At 38.8% G+C, this 15105-nt stretch overlaps 1 protein-coding gene and 1 long non-coding RNA gene across 2 annotated transcripts; both read left to right on the forward strand.

Annotated features, from left to right (window-relative positions):
• Positions 1-318: 318 nt before the first annotated feature.
• LOC108890818 (uncharacterized) lies at positions 319-12208 on the forward strand. Its single transcript, XM_051075748.1, has 26 exons — positions 319-456; positions 815-850; positions 1270-1546; positions 1650-1925; positions 2387-2671; positions 2773-3048; positions 3109-3429; positions 3577-3840; positions 3930-4172; positions 4411-4512; positions 4638-4653; positions 4747-4838; positions 4975-5034; positions 5133-5183; positions 5286-5348; positions 6384-6479; positions 8149-8241; positions 8952-8987; positions 9147-9413; positions 9723-9992; positions 10080-10349; positions 10440-10712; positions 10799-11071; positions 11261-11542; positions 11668-11946; positions 12069-12208. The coding sequence occupies exons 3-26, from the start codon at positions 1525-1527 to the stop codon at positions 12155-12157; spliced, it is 4299 nt and encodes a 1432-aa protein (XP_050931705.1). The 5' UTR covers positions 319-456; positions 815-850; positions 1270-1524; the 3' UTR covers positions 12158-12208.
• A 1904-nt stretch (positions 12209-14112) lies between these two features.
• LOC108890852 (uncharacterized) lies at positions 14113-14601 on the forward strand. Its single transcript, XR_007814521.1, has 3 exons — positions 14113-14275; positions 14445-14495; positions 14589-14601. It is a non-coding gene; the product is annotated as an uncharacterized LOC108890852 (long non-coding RNA).
• Positions 14602-15105: the final 504 nt, after the last annotated feature.

Here is a 15105-nt window from a genome sequence, read left to right on the forward strand (position 1 = left end):
TCACTTCACATTTTTGTTTCCAGTTCCTCTTTGGTGATCTACTAAACATTATATCATCATGTCTATTTCTAGTCTTGAGTAATACGAACATAAACATAACAATCATTAAATATTTCATTTTCATTTTATTACATTATTAAATATGTCTTTAAATAAATGATACACTGTAACACAAAACCTAATGCAATATTCTCATATTTTTGAATGATTATATTTACATATTTTTTCATACACCAAAACTGTCCAAAAGTCAACTGAATCTTCTTCTTTCAAAGAGGAAGAAGGCGGGGATGATCAAATATTGCGAAAACCAGAGCAGAAATTGGCATGAATTCTGTTTCATTTTCTCTCTTATTATTCAAGTTTCACACACTGAGTTGGACACATTCCTCAGATGCAGAGCGTCTGTCCTGGATGTGAGGATGGGACACACCTTGCTCTGTGTGCTGGTGTTATGTGAGTACTTCAGACACTTTCTGTTTTAATGGCACAGATAAAGGAACATTTTATAGTGAGGACAGAGCATCAGTAGTTTGCCAAGTTTTTACTTAGTTGTTTGTGTGATGGATTGGTATAACCTGTATTGTTTATAGTTTATACTGCAGGCGAAACTTTAACAAATCCTTTGGCTTGTTTACAGTCTCAGTAATTTGTTAAAAAAAGTTATAGTAATGTTATTTGATCATTAATTATGATTTCATATTTCTATATCGAAACACATGAAAGTCCAGCTTTTGGAAAAAAAAAATCCCTTGTTATTTTGAAACTCTCTGATGTAATGAATGATATAATGAAATATCAATGTTTATTTTAGTGATGAACACGTTCCGCAAGTATGGAGTCGCTCAAGGTGATCACACAATTTATACTTCTGTTTTTCCATATATTCATCAAAGATGTTTCTAGCTACTGTCACTCTTAACTCATTTCCTCTTTCTGTGAAGGAGTGGCAAATAAAAAAACTGAATGTGCTTAATCCTATCCTGTTTTAATGTCAGACACTTAAATATTTAGAATTATTGGCATTAATAAAAACCAAATAGAGGATTAATCAGAGCAGTAGTTAGCTCATTCATTAGTTTGTGCAAGACACTTACAGCAATGAACTGACTGTTTAGTGCAAATGGCTCAATTAGATTTATTTGGAGAACACATTGACATCACTGTTAGATGTGCTTATAGATGTAATGTATTAAACACCAGAAAGGGGATGGTAATTGCCCTAAAACAGCAAATAATATCTATGTGTAAAACATATTTCTATATCAGAATCAACAGCACAAAATGTTACCGCCACCCTGAGAGGTGATAAAAGAACCGTACCAATGAGAGGAAGTGTGATGCTGACCTGCTCTGTGGATACTGATGACTCCTCCCGCTGGAGATATCGGTGGTTCAGACGAACTACAGGACCTGTGGTAGAAATATTCATGAGAAACAGAAATATCAGCGTCACAGAAGGAGGCATCTACTGGTGCAGAGGAGAGAAAAGTGACCTGAAGATCCTCACAGAGGAATAGCAATATGCTGACTATTCACAAAATTGGTGAGTGTAGCAATTTGTTTCACAGTGCATTTATGATTGCCAGTGCTGCAAAAAACACTGACATTTATGCTTTTATTTCTGTTGTAACTGGGTATGTTATCAGTTTCCAGCAGGGCTGTTGTGACTCTGAAGCCAAACTGCACCCAGATATTCAGTGGTGAGACGATCACTCTCAGCTGTGAGATCCAGGGAGGTGGAGGTACTAAGTGGACGTATGAATGGATGAAATCTGCCTCAAACACATCAGTGAGCCATAATGAATATAAGATTAGGAAGGCTCTTAAGTCTGACAGCGGGAACTACTGGTGTAAGGGTAGACACAGTGGAAACTTGTATTCTTCAACTGAATGGAGTGATGCTATCACGTTGACAGTATCTCGTAAGTTTTACCGTCTTTCATCCTGAGTGAAAATGTCATGTTTTCATTTATCTGTACAAGAAAGATACCACAACTTTGTAACCACAACATCTCCAGGTTGAGCAGGCAACACATGTGCGGCTCCACAATTCCATCAAACAAAAATGCCAGTGATAATAATGAAAAACTGTATGAACATTCATAGTGTTGTTGTGTCCCTCAGTGTGATGATGATTGAAGCAAAAGCCAGATGTTGGCAGGGGTTAGTGGGTATTTTGAGATAACAACCAATAACTCTCCCATTATATACAGTATCTCACAAAAATCGCTGTCATAGGTCATTGATATGTTGACAGCATGTTTTCTGACAGAAAATTACATACCCGCAACATGTGTAGTTTGATGCTCTGACTTATGAAACCAGCAAATAGCATTAACACAGAATGATTGGGACATTTTTTTTATGTTCTTACTCTAAACAGAAAAGAAACCAAAGGCCAACATAAATGCTGAGAGACGAGTCATTCCAATAGGTGGCAGTGTGACCCTGACCTGCACTGAGAGACTATCACCTGCTTGGAAATACTACTGGTACAGAGGAGACAAGAGAAACCCTGAACGCAAACAACTGAACGCACCAAATGCTGTTTTACAAGCAAAGGGACAAATCAGAGTTTCACAGGAAGGACTCTACTGGTGCAGAGGGGGAAGGGGAGACCCAGTTTACTACACAGAGTACAGCGAAGTCATAACTCTTTACAAACTTGGTGAGTATGGCAATATGATGTTGAATACACAGTGCAGAAAATGAAATCTGTTTTGTAAATTATAATCGCTTTTTTGTGGGTTTATTCTTTAATGTGAACAGTTGCAAACAGGGCTGTCGTGACTGTGCAACCCAACTGGCCTAAGATATATAAAGAAGAGACCATCACCCTCAAGTGTGATATCAAGGATGAGGAAGATACTGAGTGGGAGTATGAATGGAAAACAAGCAGCTCCATCAAACCCCCAGCACAACATGAAACCTTGATTATTGCTTATAGGTCCTACAGTGGAGACTACAGGTGTATGGGCAGGAAGAAAAATGCTCAAATGTCTATGACGGAGTGGAGTGATGCCTTCACCTTGATAGTATATGACAGTAAGTGCACCTGCAATGTAAAAAAAGTTCTGGAGTATGCACTATAACATTCATTCTAAGAAAATCACTCTCCAACAGATAAACCTCGGCCTGTCCTCACTGTGTCTCCATCATGGCTGAGTCCTGGAGCCTCAGTAACTCTGAACTGTGAGGTTGAACATCCATCTGCAGGATGGAGGTTCTACTGGTATAAGACTGTTCCTGATCTGTCACACAACTCCTACAGCTATGAGCTGTTACCTGGTAGCAGCAGTGGGACTGAACAGGATTCCTACATCGTTCATGGTCAGACACACACAGCAGGATATGTGTGTAGAGCTGGAAGAGGAGACCGAGTGTATTACACTCAGTACAGTGAACCAAAGTTTGTCTGGTCTGGAGGTGAGTTTGTATCTTTGACTTCTTCTCGATTTCTAATGTATTTTCTTTATGTATGGTTGTGATTTCCATCCATTTGGTTCAGTCCACCTTTGTGTCCTTTATCTCATAAGATCTTTGTACTAAGCTTAATCATTCCATGTTTTTCAGATCTTCATCCAGCAGCGTCTCTCACAGTGAATCCTGACAGAGTGCAGCACTTCACCTCTGACTCCGTCTCACTGAGCTGTGAGGGAAACTCTGCTGAGTGGAGAGTGAAGAGGTTTACTGATAAAGACTTGTTAGACTGTTCTGAGTGGGGGACGATAACTGGATCCACATGTAACATCCACAGATTACAGGAGGGTGATGCAGTGTACTGGTGCGAGTCCCAGTCAGGAGAGTTCAGCAATGCAGTCAACATCACTGGACAGAGTATGTTTTGACAATATTGTCTATCTTGAATGAATTAGTTATTTATTTACAACTGTTGATTTAATTTGAATTTCTTCATTGTTTTACAGCAAAAGACATTATCCTGGTGAGCCCTGTCCATCCTGTGACTAAGGGAGACCCTGTAACACTTGGCTGCAAGCTGACAACCACAGAATTAGATTCCAATGTGTTTTTCTATCACAATGACAAACTCATCCAAAATGACACCAGACAGGAGCTGAATATCTCTGCAGTGTCAAAGTCAGATGAAGGTTTCTATAAGTGTGAATGCTCAGGAAAGGAGTCGCGACAGAGCTGGGTGGCAGTAAAATGTGAGTATGATTATTACTGCATTTTTCTGGCTAATCCACTCATTATTTCAGATTAAAAGTCCATGTGCTGTCACTGTGGCAGACACATGCATATAAATCTCTAAAAATGTTGGAGAAGTTCTTTTGCTTTCCATAGATTGTTAAATGTGTGTGCATGGATTGCCACTGACAAACTGGATCAGGTTGCATTTGTGTGTGGATAACAATTTACTTCAGATTTCTGTACCTTTTTCTGCAGCATTGGAGTCTTCTTTTCCTGTACCAGTTCTTGGTGGTCTGCTTTCTGGAATTGTAATGATTATCCTCCTATTCCTGCTGTGTCACTACAAAAAAGCCAAAGGTGAGACAACATTAAACTCATTCATTTTTTCTTTTTAAAATGACAGAGGAACTCTGATGTCATGACATGTGAAAATGAACATTTTGCTTTACAAAACCATCTAATAACAACTGTCTTTTTCACAGGTTCATACTGTGACAGGTTGGTGCAACTCTATCTTCTCTCATCTTCAGTGTAACAGCAGTTCATTCTGTGTTTCTTGGTTATATTTACTATATGTACTACGCATTCAAGGCCGATCCAGTCTCTGAGCACCAATCAGGACTTTGCTATGGACCAAACAGCCAGTGAAACTCAACAGCCTGTGTACTCCTCTCTTCTCCACGGTCAGCCTTCCATTTAATACTTACTATTTTTATGACTATTTCAGGACAGCTGGCTTTTAATGGGAAATTCAACAGTTTGTGCCTTGAACATGTGACCAGTGACCTAACTTTGTCATGATTTTTCACTGACCTGTAGGTGACGTTTCTGTCTATGAATCCATCAGAGGATCCAAAAATACCACAGATGGTACAACTGGTATGTGTAACCATCAGATTTAACATAATCACCTAAGTTTATGTGATTGTAATTAATCAAGTTAAAATTTTAATGCAGTAAAAACATTCTTATTTTAGGTGCATTCCCTTCGCATCATCTGACTGGTCTCGACAAAAGTGATGAACTGGGTATGACAGATGACATAAAAACAATGTAATAAATCTTTGATTATATTTTAAAGATATTTTGTGCATGTTTTGCAAAATGCTTTCATATGATCATCTTAACAGGGGGACATGATGATCCAGAGGAGAGCTCTGACTATTATAACATGAGGGAAGAACTGGCCAACGGTATGAATGTTCATGTATAACTACAGATATTCAGTTACTGTTTTTTATATATAAAAAATACACCTTTATAAAAGAGTATATTGTCATCTTTGAGAATTACATAGAGGATGTTGATTTAAAGTGGCCTTGCTCACACTCTTAACACTCAAAACCAACAATAATAAAACTTATGTACCTTTTATTATGTCTCTCCTCATGTACATATGGACCTGGGTATCATGCAGATTCAAATATTTTCACACCATTCATTTAAAGCAGGTCCTTTATATATACTGTCTATTTTACAGATTGTGAAATAGAGATGTATAGTATCTTATTTTTGTGAATTTTTTTGCCACCTCTAGAACAGCATTTTTCAATTTTTTTATTTTATCAAATGGTTGTGTGTGAACATATTAGCTGTGGTGTCACTGCTGTCTAAATTTGACTATCACAGTGACACATCTCTACATGTGTAAAGAGGAACTAAAAAGTTGAAATGTGTCCACTCGTGCTGACCAGCAGTGTCTAGGCTTGTTGCTTCTCTGACTCTAGTTGCCAATAAAAAGAAAAAAAAAAACAACAGAAAACGTAAGCACCGGAGCTTCAGAACCCGCGTTAAAGTTTGTTTCAGGGTTTTATTTGATTAACAAGCTGAAATGAGTTTCATCTCATCTTCTGTTGCTACCATAAAATAAGGGCGTCTTAACTTTAGTACTGAAAATACATAGAGGAAGCTGAAGATGACTGTGCATTCAGGGGGATAACTGAGATCATTTTTGATGATATCGCAGGGTAAATGTTGCATGTTTTTGAAAGAAAGTAAACGCAGTAAAATGTCAAACAAACCTCTCATATGTTCAGTCTATGTCTTTTCTTTTCAGCTTTTCAGTTATTTATTTTGACTGCTTTCCAGGTCCATGAAGAGAAGTGTATCATCAGCAAAACAAGAGATTCACAGATCACAACAAGCAACCTTGGAAGCAACAAAACATGAATGCTGCATAAGTCTGAGTTTATTCATTCATTCATTATTAATACCGCTTATCTGTTAAGGGTCACGGGGGGGTGGAGCCTATCCCACCTGTCATTGGGCAAGAGATGGGGTACACCCTGTACGGACTGCCAATCCATCGCAGAGCCAACACCTCTAGACAAACAACCATTCACACTCACATTCACACCTGTGGGCAATTTAGATTCACCAGTTAACCTAACGTGCATGTCTTTGGACTGTGGGAAGAAGTCAGAGAGAACCCACACAGGCACAGGGAGAACACGCAAACTCCACACAGAAAAGCCCTGGGCTCAAACCGAGGCTAGAACCTGGAACCTTCTTGCTGTGATGCGACAGTGCTAACCACTGCACCACTGTGCTGCCCATTCTGAGCTTTCTGATACTTTTAAATTATAAACTGAACTTTAAAGTTTTACATGTATTTGAGCATATACAGCATGTTAAGTTGTAATCTTTCAGTGTGAAGCCAGAAATAATCTTGCTATATTAATTTGCAGACAAAAAAATAAAACATTTTTTAGCCACCATCCTGCTCATTTTTTTCTTCTAAAACACACCACCAGTGAAACGTTTCAAAATCACAGGAATGGCAGCTGTTTTTATTGTTATATCATCTACTGACGTGCATTGTAACTTACAACTATATAATATTTTAACTGCACAGCTGTCCCAAGCATAGTATGTCATTTGCTGCTGTGTGAGGAAAGGGAAGATCTGGTGCCAATATGACAATGACACCGTCTAAGCATCTATTTGACAAAACCTTTTTATAAATGTGTCAAGAGGAAGTGAAGTTGACTATATTTGGTACTGACTAGCAGTTGTTTCTCCTCAGGCAACATTTTGATATCTGAACTTCAGGTTTAGTGACTCCACTACAACACTAGTGGACGGAGTTTACCTCTGTTTAAGATACAGTTTATATTTAGCTCAGAAATGACTTTGTCTTCTTGTGCTTGTGACCAAAGCAGAAGTCAGGATTTCACCTCAATGTGTGAACTTCTACAAATGATGCAGTGACAGGACGCTTTCCTCTGTTCTTTGCTCGCATACACCACTGATGTAAATTCTAAATTCTGTTTTTAAATTTAATGCAGTTTTTTCTTTTGGGTAAAAATACATATTTGAGGTCTACAACTACTGCAGCACCTGGTTCTCCTTTTTATGTCCTCCTTTAAACTGGGCTGAACTATCTATGCTGATGGCACAGGTGTATTTTCTGACACAAGTTAAGTCAACACACAAATGTCAGATTATTGGCTGACCTGCAAGTCAGGCATTCAGACATTCTCCAATGAGTGTTGGTCAGAGGCCTTTGATGATATCTCTCCATACAGAGATGTGGTTTATAGTCATTTAATCTAAAACTATTAGAATAGTAAATCATGTTAATCTACAAAAGTAATTCTATATAATAACTCTCATATACTGTAAATTTGGATGATAGGTTTTACATTTTTCATCTCATAATTTTCATCGTTGCTGTCTTGTGATCTGTGTTCACACAAAACACACAACTATACGACATATCATATCATGCAAAATGTTCAATAATTATTTTCAGTAACTGAGTAGTGCCGTCCTGCTTCTGTCTAACATGCAGGACCATGTGGTGCAGGCTATGTCTGGTGGCTCGACAGGAAGCGTTACATGTTAAAATAAGTGTTTAAAACCCAGTGAAGTGGTATAAGTTCTGTGTGAAAAAAGGAACCTGAGGTGGGCTAAACTCAGAAAAAGTAGCACACAACCTCTTCTCTCATAGTGATATGATAACGCAGTTCTCTGTTCCCCTTCCTGCTGCAGTTTTAGCCTCTCTGTGTTTTAGAAACAGTGATAGAGTGTTGGTGCTGGATGCCAGGATGGGGCAGACTTTGCTTTGTGTACTGTCATTATTCTGTGAGTATGTCTGTAACTTTCATTGTTTGAATGGGACATTAGGGAAAATGTAACAGGAGGTACAGAACTTACTTAAGTAACTTTTAGAGTAAATGGTTTGCTCAGTTCATTTGCATTTATAGTGCTACTTTTATTATTATTTTTTAAATAATTGTATTTCAGAGACAATTCATGGTGAAACATCACATCGTTATCTCCTAATGATCTTAATGAGTCATCTTATATTAGAGAGATTTTCAGTAACATTCAAGGCTAATCTGGCCACTTCTGTGATCTTATTGTCTATGTGACTGGAGAGACTGGGTGTATCAGTGATAGGACTTGGGGCATCTATGCACACATTAACACTCTTTATATTTACTTTTTGTCATAACAGACATGGTCCATTCTTATCTGATTTGTTGATTTATTTGCTAAATTATAGTATGTATAATAATACAAGAGGCAGCAAGCAGAGAAGGCAATTTTAAAAATGTATTCATGTAATTCATCTGTGGTTAACATGGTCAAAAAAGAAATGGGATAAAGACAGTATTGTCACTTTTTTCTTTAGTTTTTGGGGGTTTCTTGCTGCTCAAGTCATTTTTCTGTGTGTACTTTTGCACTTTTACTTGAGCCCAGTTTTTGGCAAATCTAACCACCTCTCTTCACTGTATTTGGTGATTTACCCAGTTTGATAATGTCTGACAAGGCACCAATCTTTATTTTAGTGCTGAGTACATTCCTCGACTGTGGACACATTGAAGGTGACTGAATAATTTTCTTTATTACCTGTTTTTCTCTTTATACATTGTATCACTCCTAATCACATCTTTTTCTTTGTTTATAATGTTATTAATGTATGCATTGTTTAATTTCATCTGACAACAAAGGACTGTCGTGTGTATGTTTGTGTTTTGTTGTAGATGCTGAGCTGACCCTTGAACCAAAATCACCCTATTTATTCACTGGAGAATGCATTACCTTCACATGTGACATGAGAGATGGATATGACACTGACTGGCATTACACATTCAACTGGAATGGTCAACATATTGTCTCCTTCGATGCAAATAACTCCTACTCACTTAACCTAACGGCAGACTTGAGTGGTGACTATCAGTGCATCGGTCACCACAAGGACTTGACAAATGTGACAAAACAGAGTAATAAGGTCACTCTATCTGTGTCAGGTAAGATATCAGATTTACCATTACCTGTAGCAAAGCTGCTGTGAGAGAATCAGTGAACTATCAACAGGAAGGAAAGAGCAGAGAATCTGCAGACTGTTCTGTTTACGTCTGGTTGCACTTCTCATTCTTTTTGCCTGTGATGGACAAATAACTACCACTAAATCCAGTAGCTAGAGCCAGCTAGGCAGCTGGAGACACAACAGCCTGCACATATGTGTACATATAATGTGACTATAGCAGGACATCAGTATATCTTGCTGCTCTGAATACAAGACATAATTAATAATGACATTATTCTTAACCAAACAGCACACAGACCCACGGCCACTCTGAGAGCAGATGGGACATCCATACCGGTGGCTGGCACTTTGACACTGACCTGTTCTGTTCTGGTCTCTGGGGGCTGGAAGTATGACTGGTTCAGACGCACCTCAGACTCTTATGAAACTATGATTGTAGCAGATGGTGTGCAAAACTCTATCAGCGTCTCACATGAAGGCATCTACCGGTGCAGAGGACGAAGAGGCAACCCAGGTTTCTTCACAGAGGACAGTGATGAGATTCGCATTGAGAAAACTTGTAAGTTTAGTAACTTTTGTTAAAGGTTTCTCTGTTGATTTTACTTTTCAGTTTGAATCTAAATGTTTGTATTTGTGGTGTGAATAGTGTCCAATAGGATCTCTGTGACCCGGCTACACAACTGGACTCAGGTATACAGTGGCGAGGCGATCACTGTCAGATGTGAGATCCAGGGAGGTGGAGACACTGAGTGGGAGTATGAATGGAGAACTACCAGCTCATATACACCTCCCATGCACAGTGAATATAGGCTTAGCAGTGCTTCTGTTTTCTGCAGCGGAGACTACTGGTGTAAGGGTAGAAGGGACTTGTATTCCTCAACAGTGTGGAGTGATGCCTTCACGCTCACAGTATCATGTAAGTCAGATTGTCTTTCAAGTTTTTTTTTGTGTGAATTCATCTGTCAATCAACAGACACTTAACCTTTTGTCACAAAAAAATCAACAGCATATAAACCCAGGCCCACAGTTATGGCAGATAAGAGAACCATACCAGTGGAGGGCAACATAACACTGACCTGCTCTGTGGAGGACTCCACTGAGTGGCAGTACTACTGGTTCAGGCGTTCCTCTCACTCTTCTGAAGCTCGGACCATAAGGGATGCTGAACCACATAGAGATATCACTATCTCACAAGGAGGGATCTACCACTGCAGAGGAAGGAGAAAAGACACAGTTTTCTTCACAGAGGACAGCAATGCAGTCACAATTGAGAAAAGAGGTAAGTGATGGTGCTTTAGTTTGGAGTAATTCAACTTGGAGAGTAAGTGCTTATGATTAGTTTCTTCTGTTTCTATTTGTGAACAGTTTCCAACAAGGCTGTCGTGTCCTTGCAACCCAACTGGTCTCTGATATTCAGCGGTGAGACGGTCACTGTTACATGCCTGATTTATGGAGGTGGAAACACCGAGTGGGAGTATGAATGGAGCAAACCAAACTCAAACACAGTTCCAATGCACAATGAATACATTATCAGTGCATCTGTGTCCAACAGTGGGAACTACAGGTGTAGGGGTAAAGATAAATTGGATGTGTATTCCTCAACAGAATGGAGCGATATCCTCACATTGACGGTTTCTGGTAAGAATGACTGTGTTTCAAGAATAGTCTCCTTGAATGTATGTTAACATATAACAACATAGCTGGTGATCTGATTAAAAAAACACCTCAGACATTTGGACCACATCAGCAGGGCCAGAGGGAGAGAGACATTAAGCAATCACCATCTCTAATACCAGGGACATTAGCAATATTTTTGTTTTACATCAGCAGAAAGACCAAATGCCAACCTGAGTGCTGACCAGAGAGCCTTTCCAGCAGGGGGCAGTGTGCCCCTGGCTTGTTCTGTCAACCCATCATCATCGGACTGGAGTTACTATTGGTACAGAGCCAAGAAAAGCTCTGAACCCCAGATGAGACAAGACGCTGTTTTCTACTCAAGTGGACAAGCTGTCAGTGTCTCACAGGAAGGACTCTACATCTGCAGAGGAGGAAGAGGAGACCCAGTTTACTACACAGAGTACAGTCACTCAGTCAATATTCACAAAATTGGTGAGTGTCGCAAAGACTTTTTGTTTTACAAAATCTATTCTGCATTCATGAGATCATAAAATGGTTGATGCCAAAATACCATTTGCCATATTCTATCTCTACTGGTGAATTCTAAACATGGATAGTCACCAACAGAGCTGTTGTGACTCTGCAACCCGCCTGGCCTAAGATATACTCAGGAGAGACGATCACTGTCAGATGTGAGATCCAGGGAGGAGGAGACACTGAGTGGGAGTATGAATGGGAAACAACCACCTCATTCAAACCTTCAAATCAACATGAACACAGGATCAGTCCTGCTTCATCATCCCACAGTGGAGACTACTGGTGTAAGGGCAGAGTGAAAAGTTCACAACAGAATTCAACAGGATGGAGTAATTGCCTCACATTAAAAGTGTTTTTTGGTGAGTCAAGTCATGTTTTATTCACACAGATAAAACATACATGTCTCTGAGTTTGTGCTAAATAATTAATCTAACAACATGCCTATGCTATAACTTAAAATGTGTTTTTTTTCTATCTTGAGTAAATCACTCTCCAACAGATAAACCTCGCTGTCCTCACTGTGTCTCCATCATGGCTGAGTCCAGGAGCCTCAGTAACTCTGAACTGTGAGGTTGAACATCCATCTGCAGGATGGAGGTTCTACTGGTATAAGACTGTGCCAAAATTGTCAGACATATATGACTTCTATCACCATCTGCATTGGACTGATTTTCATAGAGCTGATGACTCCTACAGCTATGAGTTGTTACCTGGTAGCAGCAGTGGGACTGAACAGGATTATTACATCGTTCATGGTCAGACACACACAGCAGGATATGTGTGTAGAGCTGGAAGAGGAGATCCAGTGTTTTATACTGACAATAGTGAACCAAAGTTTGTCTGGTCTGGAGGTGAGTTTGTTTTTCTTTGTTCTCTCAAAAAGCAAATGTTCTGTCATGAAAACTAATGCTTTGTACTTGAATGTGTGCACTCCCAATAGAAGAACAAAGGATAAAAACTAAATAGAACAAAACTGTGACTATTAAACACACAGTGTGTTAAACAGTCAACAGTTTCAGGAAAGCAGTGCCTCTTGTTGCAATGTTTGATGCTCAACAAATTTAAAGGAATTAAAACAATAATTGACTCCTCATTACACATTTTTCAGATGTTCATCCAGCAGCGTCTCTCACGGTGAATCCTGACAGAGTGCAGCACTTCACCTCTGACTCTGTCTCACTGAGCTGTGAGGGAAACTCTGCTGAGTGGAGAGTGAAGAGGTTTCCTGAACATGGCTACATGTCACACTGCTCTGACTGGTGGAGAATGACTGGATTCACATGTAACATGATGCTTTCCTGGTATGATACTGCAGTGTACTGGTGTGAGTCTGGATCAGGAGAATTCAGCAACGCAGTCAACATCACTGCAAGTTGTAGGTTTTCATTACATTTATTCTTACTGTGCATGTTTCTATGATTCTACAATGTGATTTAACATCTAATATTTTAGTATTATATTGTTTACATATGCATTCAACGTACTGAAGAGTACAGTTGTCATGGTTAGATACAAGACAAATGTAGCTGACTAGTATTAACCAAACTAAATGTGGCCGGTGACACAATTAATTTGTAAGCATACAAGCTGAAATGTCAAGTCATTCATATTGCTAATATTTTTAAATGGTTTTACAGATTATACCAATATTGTCCTGGTGAGCCCTGTCCATCCTGTGGCTGAGGGGGATTCTGTTACTCTTGGCTGCGTATTGAGAACAGACGACTCACTTTCCAATGTCACTTTTTACAAAAATGGCAAACTCGTCCAAAATGATGACAGGGGGGAGCTGAATATCTCTGCAGTGTCAAAGTCAGATGAAGGTTTCTACAAGTGTGAATATTCAGGAAGTGAGTCATCAGAGAGCTGGATGTCAGTAAAATGTGAGTATGATTAATACAGTCTTCATTTATGTGTGCTACAATATGAGCTAGAAAAGCAGCCATATTTGTCAATTAGTAGCTTTAATTTCAGCAGATTTCATCCACTGGTTTGTATAAGTAAGAGAAACTTTTCCAGTTACGCAGTAGTTCCACTATGATCCTTTTGCTGAGCAACAGCGCCCTCTGCAGTCCAAGCTGTTAAGTGGTTTTTTGTACATGAAACAAAGCCTATCAATCACTTGATTACACTCCTTACTATAGGCTTGCTATAATTAATCAGAAAAGAGCATAAAAGTCACATAGTTAAATCAAAATGACCATTCTGCTTTTGGTCATCCTACTCATGAGACCCTTATTGTTTATTGTTGCAGTGTCTCGCTCTTCATTTCCTGTGCCGCTAATCATTGGACTGGTCAGTGGTATCATACTGATCACTCTACTCCCACTGCTACTGTTGTGCTGGTACAGAAAATCAACGAGTGAGACCTTTTCCTGTTTATCTCAGACAAAATCATTGTCATGACACTGAGCAGTAGTTCAATTTTCAATACAAAATAATTAAACATAATTATTAATAATTATCGTCTTTTTCACAGATACATATTGTAACAGGTTGGTACAACACTTTCGTATCTCATCTTCAACACAACAACTACTTAACATGTTTTTTACTTTAACTACTTTGACCTTGTGCTATTTATTTTGTCCACATGTGTCAGCCTCCTCCAGTCTCAGAGAAACAATCAGAGCTCTGCTACAGACCAAGATGAAAATCAACAGCCAGTATACTCGTCTCTTCTCCACGGTCAGCCTGTCCTATCTAATATTGATTGCTCTCACAGCTTTTTCTAACCCTCTTCTATATTCATATCCAGTTGTTATATTTCACAATAATAACATTATACCCTGTGCTGCAAGTTTCACACACATGAAGCGACTAACCTGATGTTATTTTCATTTCTATTGATGTGCAGGTGACATTTGTGTCTATGAATCAATCAGAGGCTCTGGGAATGGTGGGAATGGTACAGTATAAACTTTGATTCATGCAGAGAAGTCTGAGAATGATGTGATTTTAACTGAGTGAGTAAAATCCAAGTAAAACTTTCTCATTTCAGGTGGACAGGCAGATACCACTAGAAATGTTCAGATTGAGCTGAAAGGTGTTGGAAAGAAAAGTGAGTACATATGAAATCTCAAAAATAAATGAACTGATTGTTGATTCAACCAGCAGTCTCAAAAGGTACATATATCATGTGGTTAAAGGTATGTGGACACAAATATTACATTGATACATGTATCTAATTTTTGAACATCTAATTTCAAAACCATCAGCTTTAATATGCTGCTATAACAGCCTGTATGATCTTTACAGGAAACAGAGATGATCCAAAGGAGAGGTCTGACTACTGTAATGTGAATCCAGATTCTGCTACAGGTACAAATATTAGCTGTTGGCTATTTATCTACCTACTCATTTACAGAGAAGGTGATATAACTAAAACCAATGAACCAATAATTTTTGGTGTTTCAGATTCTCAAATTATAAATGCATTCAGTAAAACTGTAAACAGCTTTGATAATGTTATAGAGTTAGTGTATCATTTACATATTTTTCATTTGTGGTTATTGTCA

This window comes from Lates calcarifer, linkage group LG14 (genome assembly GCF_001640805.2).
Source record: "Lates calcarifer isolate ASB-BC8 linkage group LG14, TLL_Latcal_v3, whole genome shotgun sequence".
Taxonomy (NCBI): Eukaryota; Metazoa; Chordata; class Actinopteri; family Centropomidae; genus Lates; species Lates calcarifer.